At 40.5% G+C, this 17,610-nt stretch overlaps 2 protein-coding genes across 3 annotated transcripts in view; one reads left to right on the top strand and one right to left on the bottom strand.

Moving 5' to 3' along the window:
* Window positions 1-1,005: 1,005 nt before the first annotated feature.
* Window positions 1,006-8,616, top strand: inpp1 (inositol polyphosphate-1-phosphatase). Its single transcript, XM_010881410.3, has 6 exons — window positions 1,006-1,264; window positions 4,073-4,284; window positions 4,418-4,478; window positions 4,858-5,064; window positions 6,222-6,390; window positions 6,641-8,616. Exons 2-6 carry the CDS (start codon window positions 4,081-4,083, stop codon window positions 7,152-7,154), a joined length of 1,155 nt encoding a protein of 384 aa, XP_010879712.1. The 5' UTR covers window positions 1,006-1,264; window positions 4,073-4,080; the 3' UTR covers window positions 7,155-8,616.
* Window positions 8,617-10,324: 1,708 nt separating this feature from the next.
* The window catches only part of dnajc14 (DnaJ (Hsp40) homolog, subfamily C, member 14), an 18,206-nt gene continuing 10,920 nt past the window's right edge, over window positions 10,325-17,610 (bottom strand). For both annotated transcript variants that reach the window (XM_010881417.4, XM_034287083.1), the window contains exons 5-7: window positions 15,870-16,030; window positions 15,423-15,528; window positions 10,325-13,119 (exon numbers count right to left, since the gene is read on the bottom strand). In XM_010881417.4, the coding sequence (XP_010879719.1) occupies window positions 12,798-13,119; window positions 15,423-15,528; window positions 15,870-16,030 (589 nt within the window). In that variant the 3' untranslated portion in view covers window positions 10,325-12,797. The remainder of the gene's footprint in view (window positions 13,120-15,422; window positions 15,529-15,869; window positions 16,031-17,610) is intronic.

The raw sequence follows: 17,610 nt of genomic DNA, 5'->3' as shown, positions 1-17,610 counted from the left end.
GGCAAGGCAGAATTGAGATAACCCTAAAACAACCAGGGTCAAACTTGTTGCCCCCACCCCACCCAAATGTGAAAATGGCCATGTGACGGTCTGTAGGCCAATTAATATGCATTTTAGATGACAAGATAAAAAACAATTGAAGGGTTGTTTTATGTTTATTTAGAAATCACATACACTTGTTTTCTCCTGTTGAAAGGAAATTGTAAATAATGTGACATTGAATAATGATTGGATAATTCAAACGTTGAGTTTTTAATGTTCAGTTCTAGGTCTCAACAAGCAGCAATCAAAAGAAATTCCCAGAAGAGATGAAAAAAAGTTATTGAGATTCATCAGTCTAATAATGGTTATAAAGACATTTCTAAGGCTCTGGGACTCCAGCAAACCACAGTGAGAGCCAAACCCCCTAGATCAGGGGTGTCCAAATAGTTCCACAGAGGGCTGAGTGTCTGCAGGTTTTCGCTCTCACCTTGCACTTGATTGACTAATTAGGTCACTAATTGGTTAGTTTCTACCCTCACCTGGTTGTTTAGGTGTGAACTGGGAACCAGTTTGGTCAGAAACATGCACACCAGTAGCCCGCTGGAGGTCATTTTGTAGGGCTCTGGCAGTGCTCCTCCTGTTCCTCCTCGCACAAAGGAGCAGATATTGGTTCTGCTGCAGAGTGCAAGACGTGAAGACATTTTGCACAGCGGCACGGCTTCACCACGCGAGCCAGTGCGACAGCTTCAGAAAATGTTTAAAGCCCTTTTGGATTTAACTTATTATGAATGATGGTGAAAACGTTGTTCCCCCATTATATTGTGTACATGTAAACATTTTAAATTAATGGCTTATTCTTTTCATTTACTTTGTAACAGCTCCAAACAGTATTTCTTAACAATATTTCCTCACATGTACCGTAGTTCACAATAAGATAAATAGCATAATATAATAAACTTGCAGACTATAGCGCATTCTAAACTCCTCCCACGTTGGCTGAGATGAAAATCCTTCGCGAGTCAGTGGAATCACAACCGTCCACCCTTCCGTATGCAACATTTGCAACAACGTAATCAAACTACAATAGGCAACTAATTGATATCTCCGCAACCAGCTGCGGACTACTTCCGTTCTATATAAGATCTGTTCTAACCTAGACGCTCACGCCCATTGAGAAAATTCTCACTGCATTGACACAGGAAACATTTGCTTATTGAATCGAGAAAGGCCAGCTTCGAACAAGGGCGATAGAAAACATCAAAATAAGAATCAGCCGGAAACGGTAAGAATAAAACCGGCTACAATAATTGAATATGTTATGTATAGTATGAATTTAATGTTTATACGCTTTGATTTGATTTCTAGATCCGTCTCGTGTTACGGACGTTCCATTTATTTCTGATTATAACCAAAACTATTGGCAACTTGAAAACGACATGTTTAATTATTTTGGGGTATGCTCCAAAACCTGGAGGTTATATTCGTTTCTCTCCTTTTTCACTTCAAATAAGAAAATCTGCTTGAGATTTTAAATGTAGAATGACTGCCATTGGCCAAATGCACAAGACAACATTTACAATTCCTTTCAAAATAAGAGCCTCGTAACTTAAAGGGGCATCGCGTAAAACCCTGGCTCCCACGTTTACAAGACTGAAATTGAACAACACGGACCAACGAGAACGTTTAAATGGGTATCTCAGGCACTCTTAACAATTTTGTGGAAAATAATATAGGAAACATTCAATTAAAACATTAACTCCAGGTGTTCTTCACCCTCTATTATAATAATAATAATACAAAATATTTTATACCATATCCTGTCCAAGGTGTAACTATAACAGAAACTCAAAATCCTGTATTGAAAGGTGTAATTTTTCCCCCCCCAGTTGGCATAGTGTTTGCACTAACGAGGACACAATTACCTTACCAATGCCTTTCGCCTCTTAACCATCACATTTTCTGGATTTAATACCCCACTTTTGAAAGATCATTGTTCTGAAGTAAAATTAAAAACACTACAGCATTCTACAGAAGAGAGAAATTAATACAAATGCATAGACAAGTAAAAGGGTACAAAATAATATCCAAGTGTTTGCATATCCCAGAGAGCACAGTGGAATAAATAATCAGGAAATTGAAGCTGCATCACAGCACCCGCACACTGCCAAGGAAAGATATTCCCTCAAAAACCAGCACTCAAACAAGGACACTATTGAGATAAGCCATTGAGAGGCCAACAGTCACTTTGATGGAGATACAGAGTTCAGTGTCTAGAAGTGGAATAATGGTGCACCAATAAGGTCATAGCAAGTGCAAGTGTGGGGAAAAAAAGGGACTAGGAACTAGCCTTAAAGGCAAATAATTTATTTCCATTTAATCATTTAATTGCCCCAATGAGTCCTGAAATAGAAAAGGGAATTGCCTGATGGACCATGTTATGACTGCTATTTGTTAAAACAATTAACTGTGTTAAGGTAATTTTTTTCCAGGTAAAATATAAATGTATAAATGTACATGGATATGGCACCAAACAGTTACGTTTTCACAAATTCAATATGCTTTATTGGGCTGATCAATGTATTTAATGTTTGATGAACACATGCTGTCTTAACTTGCCAGAAATGCCATTTATCCTGTCAGTTTATGTAACTTTAAGTTTGGCAATGAGGAGGAAACCGAAATATCTGTTTTTGACTAATTAATCTTTGCCGCTTGTACGCAAAAAGAATGCACAGGTTAAGAATAGCACCATACAATCGCATGGTGTTATTAAATAGGCTAAGTTATTATTAAATGAAGGTCATGATTTCTGTAGATAGTCAAATAGAGATGTCCTGGTTCTATCTAGGAAGCTATAATTAGCTATGCACCAAATGACAGGTCACACACAGTGTTACAACTACGTAATTTAGTTATTCAAATCAAGTTGACATTTAAAGAGGAACCAAAATATCTTAGGTTTCCTGTGTGTATGGATGCTCAAATGTAAAAACAGTAACTCTTTGTCCAAACCGTTAGGCTGCCCAGCTCAGCTGGATAAGTTAAAGGGGTTATTTATTTGCCTGGGTTGAATCAGTTAAATAGGGTTATTTATTTTCTAGGTTGTCGTACTTGTTTACACTTTGACAGTTGAGTCGAACCACAGACAAATTAGTCTTCTATTTTCAGCATAGATGATTTGCTTTTCCAAACTGTGCTTTTCCTACAATTGTATTTCTATATATTTCAAAGGACAATTTCAGCTGCTGTTAAATGACATTTGCGACTCAACAATCCAACATTTTGCAAACGTGTGTTGACAGACGTTTGCACTTCTGATTTAGCCTGTTATCCATTGCTATGTCTTGATTTCTGAAGAGGGGAAACAAAATGAATGCTGTTTTTCAATAATATCTGTTGTATAGCCGACTAGATTTTCATCAGACAGATGTTGGAGTGCGCAAAAGGAAAAGGTGCTGGGCCTCTGCCCCTTCTAGCTCTAGATGTCCGATGGAACCTGAACCAACATAATCCCTGCATACATGGAATGTGAGACCATGATCTGCACAGTCCAGAGCATCAAGTTTTGTATGCAGCCTTTTTAGGGTAGACCAGTGCTGCCTGATCCTTTTGGGCGGTAACAATAGATTTCCATTTAAAACATTTAAATCCTGCCTAAATCTTATCCTAACTCTATCCTTAAACACCTTTTAGCAAAACATTTTCTTTCTAGAAGAGAGGACCAGACAAAAGGTTGTCTCCTACGTATTTTCCTTGGTTTGTTATATTTGTAATGACTGTGATGCTGAAACACACACACACAGTAGAGTATCGCACAGAGTTTCAGAGTAAATCCCCCTTGGAAATTCAGTTAATTGGTTTTTTTATACCCCTACGCACTCTTTGACATTTTCAAGATACTTTCCCCATTTAGAGAGGTTATGGCCCATGAGGCTCGATTTATTATTTTTGCCTTGAGGTTCAGGAGAAACATTTTGAAGCCCCTCAATTCAGCCATGCTGAGGATTATTATTTTTTAAACTACCCTCTTACAGAAATTCCAAAATCCAAGGTATTCCATAATCTAAGGATGCCGTTTCTCTCTCTCCAGTGTCAAGTATGGCTGATCTGCTTAAGCTACTGCTGCGTGTGGCAGAAAAGGCGGCCAACGTAGCCCGCATCTGCCGCCAGGAGGCCCCTCTCTTTCAGCTGCTGGTCCAGGAGAAGACTGGTATGGACAAGAACAAGAAGTTTGTCAAGGACTTCAAGACGCTGGCCGATGTTGTGATTCAAGAGATGATCCGCCATGATGTTGGGGCTCAGGTACCGGAACTTAAACACTGACTGTCATGATGAGAATATTTTATTGTCTGAAATACAGGCAAGCCTATGTGGCACATCCTATTTTTTGGGGCAATTCTAATCCCCCTACTGGTTTCATCCTGTTTTACCTTAGTTTCCTGAAATGATTGGCCATATACATGGAGAGGAATCTAACAAGTTTGAGAATGGACTAGGTTAGTAGAAACTGTGAACGATTATTATTAAACATATATTGAGTTGTCTTTGGACTGTGACAATTTTGTTGTTTTGGCTCTGGTTCCAGCACTGGTTTTGAAATTATTACTTTACATTGAGGGTTTTCTGAATCCACATTGGGTGAACTGTCTAGCTGTTTGTTGTTATTCCCGTTTAAAGCTATCGGTCTGGCTCTTGATGATTTCCATGACATGTTTCCTGGTGCCCTGTAGAATTTCCAAAAAACATTTGTACCATCATTTTTGATTCACAGCTACTTGAATATAAAGTGTTACAAGCTACACAGATTTAAGAGCTATAATGTGCACCATACTGTCTAACTTTTAATAACACTGTTAATGTTTCCATGTGTCCCAGGCGAGAGTGTGATAGTCACTGTGTGTGGGACAGAGAAGGAGACCGCAACCTTACTGGCCACGGTGCTGGACGGGGATCAGACGGCGGCAGCTCTCCTGGCGTGTGCCATCCACCGCGACGCTACGCACATACTCGCAGACACAGGCACAGACAACCTCCAGATACCTCTCTGCCCTTCTGACCTGGGCATCTGGATCGATCCCATCGGTAACACCTCACCTGGAGTCTCGGTTAAAAGTGCAGACCTAGTCAAAATCGGACCTATGGTCTGTGTTGCATTGACAATAGTCAGAAACATTGACTATAGAGTGTAAATAGCAATTTTGGTCATGAAGTCAGTATTTAAAAAAAATTTATGCAATATTTACCTCTATAACTTGCTTATTAAAGAGCAACTGACCACATTTTGCTTGTGTTTTTCTGTTGCCCATTAAGAAAAACATGACATCTGTGTTCAAAGTACTCTTTGTCAGTTGCTGAAGTTTTTCCCTGAGCGACCACATATAGGAAGCCAGTATTGATTTCTTAAAAATCAATAAATAAGTTAACTCAAGATATCTGTAGTGTTTTGCTTTTTCTGATTAATCCAATTATCCAATTGTGATGTAACCCAAGGACTGAGCAGCTGGATGCAGGTTTGTAATGTTGTGCACTTCACAATGAGTGGAGTGTAACCAAGGACAACTGGGCCGGCAAATTCATTCTGCACTGATTGAACTGTGGGCTATGGATGTCAGAAAAGCCACATGGCAACTTAATTGTCAACAAATGTTCTGTCCCTGTCAAAAATGCTACCTTGTGATATGTGATAATTTGCCAATTTGTCATGTTTGGACAATTTATCTCTGGGTTTTGGCTGTAACAAAGAAAATGCTCCATTCAGAATGCATCTTGTTAGTGTTGTCCAGCCTAACCATAGTGTAACTATATAATGACAATTATTTTGCTCAAAATATTATAGTGGTTCCTACTGTGTAACAAATTGTAGAAATTTATTTGGGTTGGGTTGAGGTGCAGATTCAGGTTCTTGTTTGGTTTTCAGGAGATTTTATAATCTGTTTAATTAATTTGGTCTATGTTATTAGAACCATTTACATCCCCTTTATTGGCCTAAAAGGTAGTTCCAGAGACTGCCTTTCTAAATTTAACTTTTTGTAATAAGGTTACTTAAAACATTTTATGCTAACTACATTTTTGAATGAGGCCTCTGTATTTTTATAAGCATTTCTAAAGAGAAAATACATCGAAGTTCTGAGAACAGGCTATATTCAAATGCTCCTTGCCTCAAAGTAAATAGTTGAAGGATTTAACACCCTAATAAGCAAGGCATGTGTGAATTGTTCCTGTGTTATGTTGTACTTCAGATGCCACTAGCCAGTACATTGAGGGACGTGAAGAGGGGGCACAGGAAGGCCATCTCTGTCCTTCAGGTCTTCAGTGTGCCCTGGTCCTGATTGGGGTATACCTCCGTGCCACAGGGGAACCTGTCATGGGGGTCATCAACCAGCCCTTCAGTCAGAAGGACCCAGCAGGGTAAGACTCCGTAACCAGAACGGCCATCGCTCTGACATCTGACAATTAGGTTCAGTGCCCATTTCAGTTCAGTAGGTTCAAAGGACACTTTATTTTGATGTAATTCCTAAAAGGACATTTAAACACAGACTTTCAGTTATTATTGTTTTAAATTAAATGAAACGCTGAAACAGGAAAAAAAGAAACCATGAAAATATAAAGTGGATTTGTCAATAATATTTGTTTAACGCATCGTCCATTTTTGTTGCAGCTGGAAGGGGAAGCATTTCTGGGGTGTGTCGTGTGGGAGTGTCCAAGCCTGCTCCGTGCTGCGGCCTCAAGACGGGCCGACCGAGAGGCCAGGACTCTCCGTGGTACTGAGCTCCAGTGAGAAGCAGGCGGTGAAGGAGGCTTTGGCCCCCCTGTGTGGGCCGGACAGGCTGATGTACGCCTCCGGCGCCGGATACAAGATCCTTTGTGTGATCCTGGGCCTTGCGGACGTCTACGTCCTCTCCGAGGGCAGCACCTTCAAGTGGGACTCCTGCGGCCCCCATGCGCTGCTCCGTGCCCTGGGTGGGGGCATGGTGGACCTTAAGGAGTGCCTCCACTCCACCGGCTCCGGTGACTGTGAGGGTGGGCACCGTGACCTGGGGGAGCTGACCTACCATCAACCCCACACGGAGTGCCCTGGGGCGGACCGCTGGGCCAACCTGGGAGGTCTGGTGGCGTACTTGGACTGTCAAACGCTCCATACGGTCATTAAGGAACTGAAGGGCAAGTTCTAAAGGACGGGTGTTGAAGGGCACAAGTAGGGTATCTTTCCTTATAGTGTCCTGCTGCTTTTAATGTCTATTTTCATACGGGCGCTGGTATTTTATGTCCGAGTCATTTTTCAAAAGCTAGATTTATGAATGTAAATATTTTAAGGAATATGAACATGATATTGAACTGTAACTATGGTAGACTGTATGCTATGGCTGCTTTGTTAAAGATCTAACTTCAGTTACTGATTTTCTAACTGACAGAATGTGTGTTGGTGGCAAACAGAACTAAAGAAGTGCAGACCAGGAAAGCTAAATATATTTTTTAAAGTATTTAACGTATTACAAAGCAACATAATCAGAAAAGACTGATACAGATATGAACAGGCACAAGCAAGGGTCAGTGGACAGTAACAAACAATGCAGTTGAAATGTTATTTTTTTTCTGTCATACGACACTGTGACACAGACTTATCAGAATATCTCATGATGACCCTGTTGTAGTTGTGAAGAGGTAGCACACTGGGACATGTCAGTGTTGGGTCTTTTCCCTTCATATACCTCATACCCCTGAGCAGCATCACGCAACATCACAAAAATCACTATTACTATACTAACGACACCAAACTCTACCTGTTCACCAAACCCTTCTATCCCCTCTCTCATCAACTGCCTTTGAGGCCCCTGGAGCTGGATGAGCGTGCACTCAACAGCAACAAGACGGACATTAGCTCCAAATCTAATTCTCTCCAAAACAGCGTGACCTCCACCTCATCACCAAAAATAGTTTTATTGTATCTTTCTCAACAGTGTCTGTGGCGCCCGGACGAGTTACTTCAGTAAATCCAAGACGGCTTTCTTACACCTCTGCAACATCTCCAGGTTCTGACCCTAACTGTCACAGCACTGAAACCCTAATCCAGGCTTCAATATTTCCTGATTGGACTACTAAAGCTTTTCAGTATCCCCAACAAACTCCCCAACAGGCTAACTGATCCAGATCAACATATCGCATCAGTCCTGTGCAATACTGTATTGACTATAAGACACTTCTCACCTAATAAGCCCCCAGAACCTGACAACTACTTACCTCTGACCTTCTCCCAGTATATGTCGAACCCTCTCATTCTGCATCTCCACCACGGCTGCCCCGGGCCTTTTGCTGCTCAACAGCGTGGCCAATAATTAACAAACTTTTATTAAAGCACGTTCAAGCAAGCTAGTTCTCTTTAGTCTACCCACTGCCCTTCTTCTGTGCCTTGCCAATATCAGTAGTTATCTCCTCCACCCAAATGCATCCACTTCCCAACCCTACCCTAAACAAGTTTGTATCCTTACCCAACCACACTATCTATCCTGTTTGTGCTGCTTTTTTGTTAGATTTTAATTTGTACTTAATTGATGCACTTGATTTTATGTAGTCCTACATTTAATGTAGGATATTGTTGTCACATCCATGTCTAACAAATAAAGTTCATTATTATTGGCTACCTCTTGACAGACGCTCTTAATTGTGTGTGAGCCCTGTGAACATGCTTCAGACAAATCAACCTTAACTGTGATATACCTGGTTTGTTCCAACCTTGTGGAAGATAGCTGAATTCAACTTTCACATTCACTATTTGTTGACTAGCTTGCGTACAGAAGCGGTTGACAAAATCTTTCGGCGGATATTCTTACATTTAAAAAAGCTATTTCGATGGCACAATTTCTTATAAAACTTTGAACTATGTAGAATTTTATCAACCAGGAAATGAGGGACTTCACTGGCTCCCATCTGCCATTGCCTTTTTGAGGAGATATGTCTTAGTGACGCACTGATGGAAGAGAGAAATTCAGCATTTTAAAATCACCTAAAATAATTTCCACTAGACATAGATATTATGGACAGTTCCTTATATTAAATTGCAAACACATCTACTTAACAAATATTTTATTTCATGACTCCGTGACTACAGGATGTTCATTATTACAGCCTATAATTCCTGATTCTGAACTTGAGTTTTGTGTAATTGAATTGCAGTTTTGACAGCTGAAATACATAAACAAATAGGGCTGCTGACCAGATGTTGGTCATGGTAGGTTTTACACTTATACTGACTGAATCTAGTCTTTAAATCAGCCAGCTTTTGGGAATCTTAGTGGCCCAGAAAAGGCCTTTTATGGAAAAGAGGTGTTCACTTCTCTTCATAGTTTAAGTAGTATGAATAAAGATAAGGTCAGGGGATGGAAAAAGGCAGGAGGGGCGGTGGAACAATGAACACCAGCCTGTTTTATTTTTGGTTTACTGTAAATGAAGGATTAAACCCCCAACCAGGCAAAGTCATCTAGTGAATTTCTGGACATACCTGATGTAGAATCCAGTGATGTTAAAGTGAGTCATGGAGTTCCCGGTTTATTCGTTTATGCACTCCATTTATAGATTGGAACAGCATTACGGGATCAAGTTTCTTCAACCGGTGCCATGGGTGCAGTGTGGACACTGACTTGGATTATTCTCTACTGTCATTAACTGAGCTGCACCACTTATTCATTTAAAACTATTAATTGACCCAGATGTTGGCATGCTGTCCAAATATGTTACCATTACCAAGGCCCATGGCCAGCTCTATCCTTTTGGGGGGCACTAAGCAAAACTTGATTTGGGTCCCCACTAGCGATTGGGCCTCAACTGCTTGTTATTTATGCCTAGAATCGGCCCTGCCAAGGCCCCAAATAATTGATCCCTAAGCCTTACACCCTATTCACTTGAGATCTGACAGGATTTGTTATGAGTTATATGATAAATCACATACCTAGCCTATCTTAGGAATGACACAGCTATTACCAGATTACTTACACATGCCAAACCCTCGCAGGTCTCTACATGTCTATGGGGTGTATGGCCAAGGAGTCGATTTGGGACTGGGCCTAAACCTTTTTCCTGGTTGTCCCTATAGTCATCCTTCAGAAAAGCAGCCGGACACCACTAAGGACTGGCAAGTTGTACTGTGGACCACAGTTGGGTTAGATGCACCCACAGCACATCTAGTTGTGAGATGCCATTTCTTGAGTATGCTCCACAAGTCCATTACCAGGTCCCCTTGTTTTTGCTTCAATGGAATTATCCAGCATTCACCCGTCTTGGGAGCTCTAACTATTCAACCAAGTTTAAACCACATTACTCACAAAAAAAACATTGAAAGGTCTTGTAACCGTCTGTAGGAAATCAACTTTACTATGAAAACCGGAAAAACGCAAAATCAACTGAACAGTGATGTTTCACAATTGTAAACTCTTGCCAGGCAAACATTAAATTTTCTCCCCCAAAACAAATGGACAAAATGCAGGTGTCCCACACACTTAACCCTGATGATTGTCAATTTTTTTTTTTGCAATAAAGGTTTTGCATAATATACTGTTTAAAAATATGTATAGAAAAATCATCTGGGATGTTGGCTCTTCTTCCACAGTGGGTGCCCTTTGTTGACTTGCCACTTTAGACTGCTACTTAAGCCATACATTCTAAGTCAACAAGGGTATCGAAGACATCATTGACAGCATTGATAATTCAACTTAAAACTCAAATGAAATTAATGCTCTATAACACCTTCATTAAAAAACAAAAACCAAGAGGGCAATTGCACTGAACACTTTTCCCCCCTGCTTCAAGCAGAGCAATAAACATGTGCAACAATGGACCTAAGTCCCACTCAAGGCTACAACCAAACATCTCAAATCTCCCAACATCCGCAGAATGACACATTAAAGGTACAAACAATGAGGCCAGTGGAACTGAGGCCAGGGCTAGTATTTATAAAGTGTCTCAGTAAAACTACTGCTCATTTCAACCTTAATGAATAAGGAGACATGGACAGTCCAGATCCTTGATCAGCCCATCCATAGTGAGACCCTTGATACATTATAACCAGACCTCTCAACATCTGAGTGTTTCTACCATTTTATCTCCTTCATGGGAACCTAGACAGCCCTGTGGTTTATAAAAGGAATTAGACCAAATTTTACCACATTTATTTCCAATGCTGTATCTTCACAGAAAAATGAGAATTGATTTGCCATGAGTACAGACAGGTTGTTATATATGTGAATGCTGTTGAATGTGTTCTCTTCAAAATTGAGTATACTGAGGCATGGGCAAAAGAAGGCAGTGGTAGCTTTTCTAATTATGGTTGTACAACTGTTAGTCTTGACATTAAAGTCACCAGTCAACCTTTAAACGTTTGGTAAATATGGCAAACAGCAGTAGTCTGTGATAAGTTATTTTACACTGCTTCAGTCATTGTGATCTCAAAAGATGCCAAGTCATCAATCTGTAAGTGTCAAAATGCAATTTGGAGGAAAAATTTGCTTTCAATTGCAAACAATACCACCAATGCTTAGAGACTGAATGCCTGAAAAAGTCCTCAACTTTCATAATATAACTGACTTGATTTAAATGTGAACCTGTTAACTTCTGTGATGCTCCAACAAAGTGCTTCTACATGGGATTCCAAGACAGATTAAAGCATACAGTATTTACTGCAGCTAGACAAGAGTTGATGGGAGGGAGCAAATTCACTAATTCAGGTGGCTATCCTTCTCACAAACCACCCGATATAAATGTACAAGTTACAAACTATGCAAACGGTCACTATAAACTTAATCTAAAGCAATAGAAATAACTGAAAAGGGTTGCTGAAATAATAACCTAGCCTTATAAAAATGTATAAAGAAGGCAACGCGAAAAAGGAAGGGTGTGTTAAAGTAGTAAGGCGCGGGCAGAGTAGCCATCCCTCCGGAGATCTACTTACCGCACTGTCCCTCTCACACTAACACACATCTGCACTAAGACCCAAAGCACGATTACATTACTTTACCCCATTAATTATCACAAAATAAGTGTTAAGACCAATGGCATAAGGATTGCCTGACAACCCAAACTCCTTTTGACAAACTAACCCATGTCCACAGACATTTCTTTCACCTCTGCAAAGATTTCTACAACACACCTTGTAGCAGTTCTGATTGGTTCCATTAACCAATAGTTTGGATCAGGACCAGTACACACGCATTAAAAGAGGCTTTTGAAAAATGCCTGTCATTGGTTTTGATAATCTGATTAGTTACAGAGATGATCCAGTCACTGACGACCTAACCCTAAATGTCACCACAAACCACTTCAACAATGGAAGTCTCCGACGGAAATGTAGAGTGAACAACAGAGCAAGGGAATTTAGTTTGGGTCATTAGGCAAATGAAATGATGCAATCGTGCGATGCAGGATTGTGCAGGAAAAGTAAAACCTAAGAAAATGTGTTTGCATTATCAGAAATACACTTGGGAAGTCAGCGGCATGTCTAGAGAAAATGAAAAAGAAAATGACGAAGAAATCATCGATTGATCGGGGGAAAGCCTCCTAACCCCAAATACACGTAAACTCAGCGAGAGTTCCTTCATCTTCTAAATGGTCCAGTCTCTCATCTTTGGCTCCTGGCCTCTTTGTTGTCGGTCTATGATACGTATGGCAGCCCCGACCCGTGTGAATCTTCCTGAGTTCGAGTGATCCTTCGACTCATGTACAGTAGGGGAAAGTCTGGGCTCGCCGACAAACCAGTAAGCGAGACAGACATGGCCATGTGTTGAGTGTCTCCGTCTTGCCCAGAGGACGTGTCACAACATCGGTCACTCTCACCTCTGGAAGGGCTTGCGGACCTTCTTCCTCCTGCGGGGTGGAGGTTTGCCTCCACCCTCGGCCCCTGTCTCATTAGGCTCCGGTCGGTGCGCTCCAGGGGGCATGAAAAAGCCAGTCTGAGGTGGAGGAGGGGTGAAAGGTCCACTGGGTCCCGGTCCAGCACCAGAAGGGTGGTGAGGGGGCGTTCCTGAGGGGAAAAACCCCCCATTGGCAGCCATGTCGGGGGGAGGTCCCCCCTGGAAGATGCGGTTGAAGAAGTCCTGCAGGTCTGCAGGGTTGGTTGGGCCTTGGGGAGGGTGCTCCGGGCCTGGAGGTGTCCTGTAGACGATGGAAGGAGAATAATATTTATTTATTGAATAGATCCATGTTTCATTCACAGGAGAAACAAACGTCTAGTGAAATTTAACACTGATGCAAGTCACGTTAAGATAGTTCTCCAGAGCTGGGTGTTACAGATACAAATCTGTATCGCAAAAGAATACATCTGAATTGATGCAATAATAAAACAGTTAAAGTGTTTTTGGGAAGTTTTCAGAGCCCTTCACTTTTTTCTTGTTTTTTGTTTAAATGTTTATTCTAAATTGTATTCAAATGATTTTTTTCAACCTAAACACAACCCCCCTTAATTTCAAAGCAAAAATAGGTTTAGAAATGTTTGCAAACTTATTCAAAAACAAAAAACAGAAATATCACATTGACATTTAAGTATTCAGGCCTTTAAGACACTCGAAATAGAGCTCAGGTATATCCTGTTTCCGTTGATCATCCTTGAGATGTTCATATAACTTAAGTGGGGTCCATCTGTCATAAATTCAATTGATTGGACATGACTTGGAAAGGTACACACCTGTCTATACACAGGTCCCACAGGCAGAGCAAAAACCATGCCATAAGATCCAAGGAATTATCACTAAAGCTCTGAGACATGACTGTGTTGACCTGCAGATCTAGGGAAGGGTACCAACACATTTCTGCACCATTGAAGGTACCCAAGAACACAGTGGCCTCCATCATTCTTAATGAACCACCAACACTCTTTCTAGAGCTGGCTGCCCACCCAAACTGAAAATTCGGGGAGAAGTGCCTTGGTTAGGGAGGTGATCGGGAACCAGATGGTCACTCTGGCAGAGCTCCAGAGTTCCTGTGTGGAAATGGGAGAACCTTCCAGAAGGACAACCATCTTTGCAGAATCCCACCAATCAGGCCTTGATGACAAAGTGAGCAGATGGAAGACACTCCTCAGTAAAAGGCATGTGACAGCCCACTTGGAATATGCTAAAAGGCACATTAAAGGAATCAGGCACTGAGAAACAGGATTCTCTAGTCCGATTAAATCAAGATTAAACTTGTTGAACTGAATGCCAAGCGACACCACCAGAGGAAACCAGGCCCCGCTCATCACCTGGCCACTATAAGCGCACAGAACAAAGACATTGTGGGAGTCCATTTGGGAAGTCGGTGATTGTCCTTGATTAAAATTAGCAAAAAACATTTTTGCTTGGTCATGATGGCGTATTTCTGTACAGACTGATGAGGAGAAAAAAAACTTTTTTTTTTTTTTTTACAACATAAGGCTGTAATAAAATGTCTGTATGAATAAAGTGTCTGAATACTTGTACAAGTGGCACAGTCAAGTCAAAAAGGGTCATGTTTTACATTAAAAAGCACAATATTTATGTTTTTTCATAGAAAAACTATTACTTTGAATGCAGAAATTCCATAACAGTGTCTAAAACGTATCAGTAGGTTTTGAGTAAAGAACAGAAGGGTTAAAATTAAGAGACCACTGCAAATTGAACGCTTCTGTCACTCACTCAAAACCTTTTTGAAAAGAAAAGAAAAAGATTCAGTGGTCTCTTAGAGCTGTATATTTCCATATATATTTCAGATTTTCCTGTTTTTGGTTTCACATTAAAAAGCACAATATTTGTGTTTTTTCATAGAAAAACAAAAACACTGAACGCAGTAATTCCACAACAATGTCTAACCCATATCAGGATACATTTTTTGAGGTTCGGGAAATAATTTCGCCTAACAATTTTATTTTTGGAGATGACATCCTTTGACTCAAGTACTCACCAGCAAGAGCTAGTTTGGTTAGCAGTGATTTAATGTACATGTGATTACACTGAATAATGCTCACAATATCCTTTGTGTGTGTTCAGACACAATGTCTGTTCAGGACTTTGGGCTTGTTATCTAAATGAATGCTACAGTATCCACACTCAAATCACTTGATGCAATATATGATTGAGGTTTATTACAAATTCTGGATTTAAAACCTCAGAAACCTGTGTGTGTCTGTAGTCAGTGTTGTTACTGTTGTATTGAAGACAGGGCTCAGCTGTGAAAGAGACCATGGTCTCAGTTCAATTCCCTGATTAAGTAAAGGTAAAATAAATAACTTAATACCGCCAAGTAGGTATAGGATACTTTGTAAATAACATTATTAAGAAGATTCTAGAACGCTGTAATCACGTTAGCTCAATTGCTAAAAGCTACACAAAAACGGAGGTAAACAAGCACACGCGGCTGTAGCACATGCCCAACACACCTTTACATCTGTGTGGAGAAGTCCAAGTGTGCCATGTCAGGAGAGAGGAGAGACCTATTGGACCTACCTGTGGCGCTGTGTGGAGCTGCCATTGTTCTTGGAGCCAAATGAGATGTGGTAGGGCACGCGGTGCGTGTCTGGAGATATGCCTATCCTCTGGCAGCCAGCCCACTCTGTAAGGCGAGGGCGGAGAAGGTCACTCAAAATAATCAATGTGACAATTCATCGCTGCTGGAGGGGAAAATAGTCTCTGTGTTTAACTGACTTATTTTCAAGTGGGTCTTAGTTGACTGATTCACATAGATGAGATCTTAACGATCAATTAATGTGCCATTACACAGTTTGTCCAAACATTAGGCTTGTTTGCCATTAACTGGATTGTAGTCCATGATTGCATTGTGACTGATCTACAAATTAACTTGCATCTGACCAACTTAATGTAGATCAGTTTCAATTTACCCACAATGTGTTCCAGTTTGGATGCTCTCGAACACGCCCATTGTAAAGACAGTACCTGTGATGTCGTAGACCTTGCCATCCATGCAGGCAAAGTAGGTAATACGTAAGCCGAGCATGCTGGACTCTGCCCAGAGATCTCCTTCCTCTGCGCTGTGGCGTCTGTTACACTCAGCACAGAACCGTGCTTCCATAGGCTCCCGGTCCATTTCAAACCTCCTGGTTGCAGCAGGAGTCAAAGAGCAAGCTGTTAAACTGTCCAGGCCTGTTTGTTTTGTAACAAATTCTTGGTAGGAGGCAAAATGTTTAAACAAGAGAAGTCTAATTTTATTTTCTGTCATTCAGCTGATATAGTTGCATACATAGCATTTATATATATATTTATACATTTTCCTAGTATGCCAGGGTTAAAGGACAAATTCAAATCTGTCATAATTCTTAAGCAGAAAAGGAACTAGGCAAGCCTAGTTCAGCCAGCCTGTGATTAGAAGGGATGAATGTCGTTGTCCCTGGCTGGTTTCAATCAGCTGTTTTCTATGTGGCAGACTGTGTCTTTAAACATTATGCTATTTAAACAGCGGGAATGCAACTTTGACCTCAGCACATTTTTGCTGAAATAACATGGACAACAAAACATTACTGTAGATGGCTAGCTAATATCTATACAGTCTACCTATAATGAAAACAATGACTCCAATCACTCCATGGCTGGTTCGTTTCTTTAGGATACAATAACAGTATAAAAGGGCCACATAATACAATTAATCTCTTAAATATTTGAGATGAATTTATATTACAGAGTGGGTAATATTTAAGTTGTGCGACGGCTGAAAAGTATTGACTGGATAAATATTTCTGAGAAACCAAAATTGTAACGCCTGTGAGGGGAATTGAACCAGGGTTAAATCAGGGATGTTCACCTCTGTATAGTCTCCAAATGCAACTTTTATCCCAGCCATTAAATTTTTGCTGAAATAACGGGGGCAACAGAACATTTATAAACAGAACTAAAGTGTACTCTTGTACAAAACTTACTGTAGATGGTCTTCCATACAATAATAGTTGAATAGCTAACCACTACGCTATGTGAACTACGAGGAAATAGACAGCATTGGCTGAATCTTAAATCGCATACTACAAGAATGATGAAGTACGTACTGTTCTGTATATAGTAAGCTAGTATGCCAGTATTGGGACCAAGTTGGGACATACTACCTCGACAGAAAACTGCGTCTCGACATTAGATAATTTTGTCGCACATTAACATCATGCCAAGTGTCAATATTTAGCTAGACACAATGAATCAGTGTTAAACTGACTAACGATTCTTAAGTTTACTTCCACCACAAGAAGCATCTATGAACTGCATAGCTTTTATTAGCCTGTCATAGGCCTACTAGTATCTACTTACTACTTGGAATAGTCATACAAATTTAGCAATTGCTAGTTAGACTATGAACTTTACTCTGCCAAAGCTATTTCATTTCGTGCCACAACAATGTTCTTTTTTTCTTTCGTGAATTACATTGCTACAATAACTTTCAACATTGGTGACGATAACTGACTTTTTCATCAAGTGAAAAGACAAGAGAATCATGGAAACCCCTCCTCTTTTCCTGTGCAAGGGGTTGTGGTCTATATTACCCCAAAATGCATGCACAGATGCATACTTCAAAATCCACCAAAATGCAATATACCGTAAACAGTTTTTACTTTAGGCTGACTATAACATAGCTAATGAAGCTTGTATGCAGCAATGTTTTTGTCTATCCTGAACGAATCTTAATGCATACTTTGTT

The sequence above is a fragment of the Esox lucius genome, chromosome 17, assembly GCF_011004845.1.
Source record: "Esox lucius isolate fEsoLuc1 chromosome 17, fEsoLuc1.pri, whole genome shotgun sequence".
Classification (NCBI taxonomy): domain Eukaryota; kingdom Metazoa; phylum Chordata; class Actinopteri; order Esociformes; family Esocidae; genus Esox; species Esox lucius.
The sequence above is the reverse complement of the archived record's forward strand: the minus strand, read 5'-3'. Positions and strand labels throughout refer to the sequence as shown.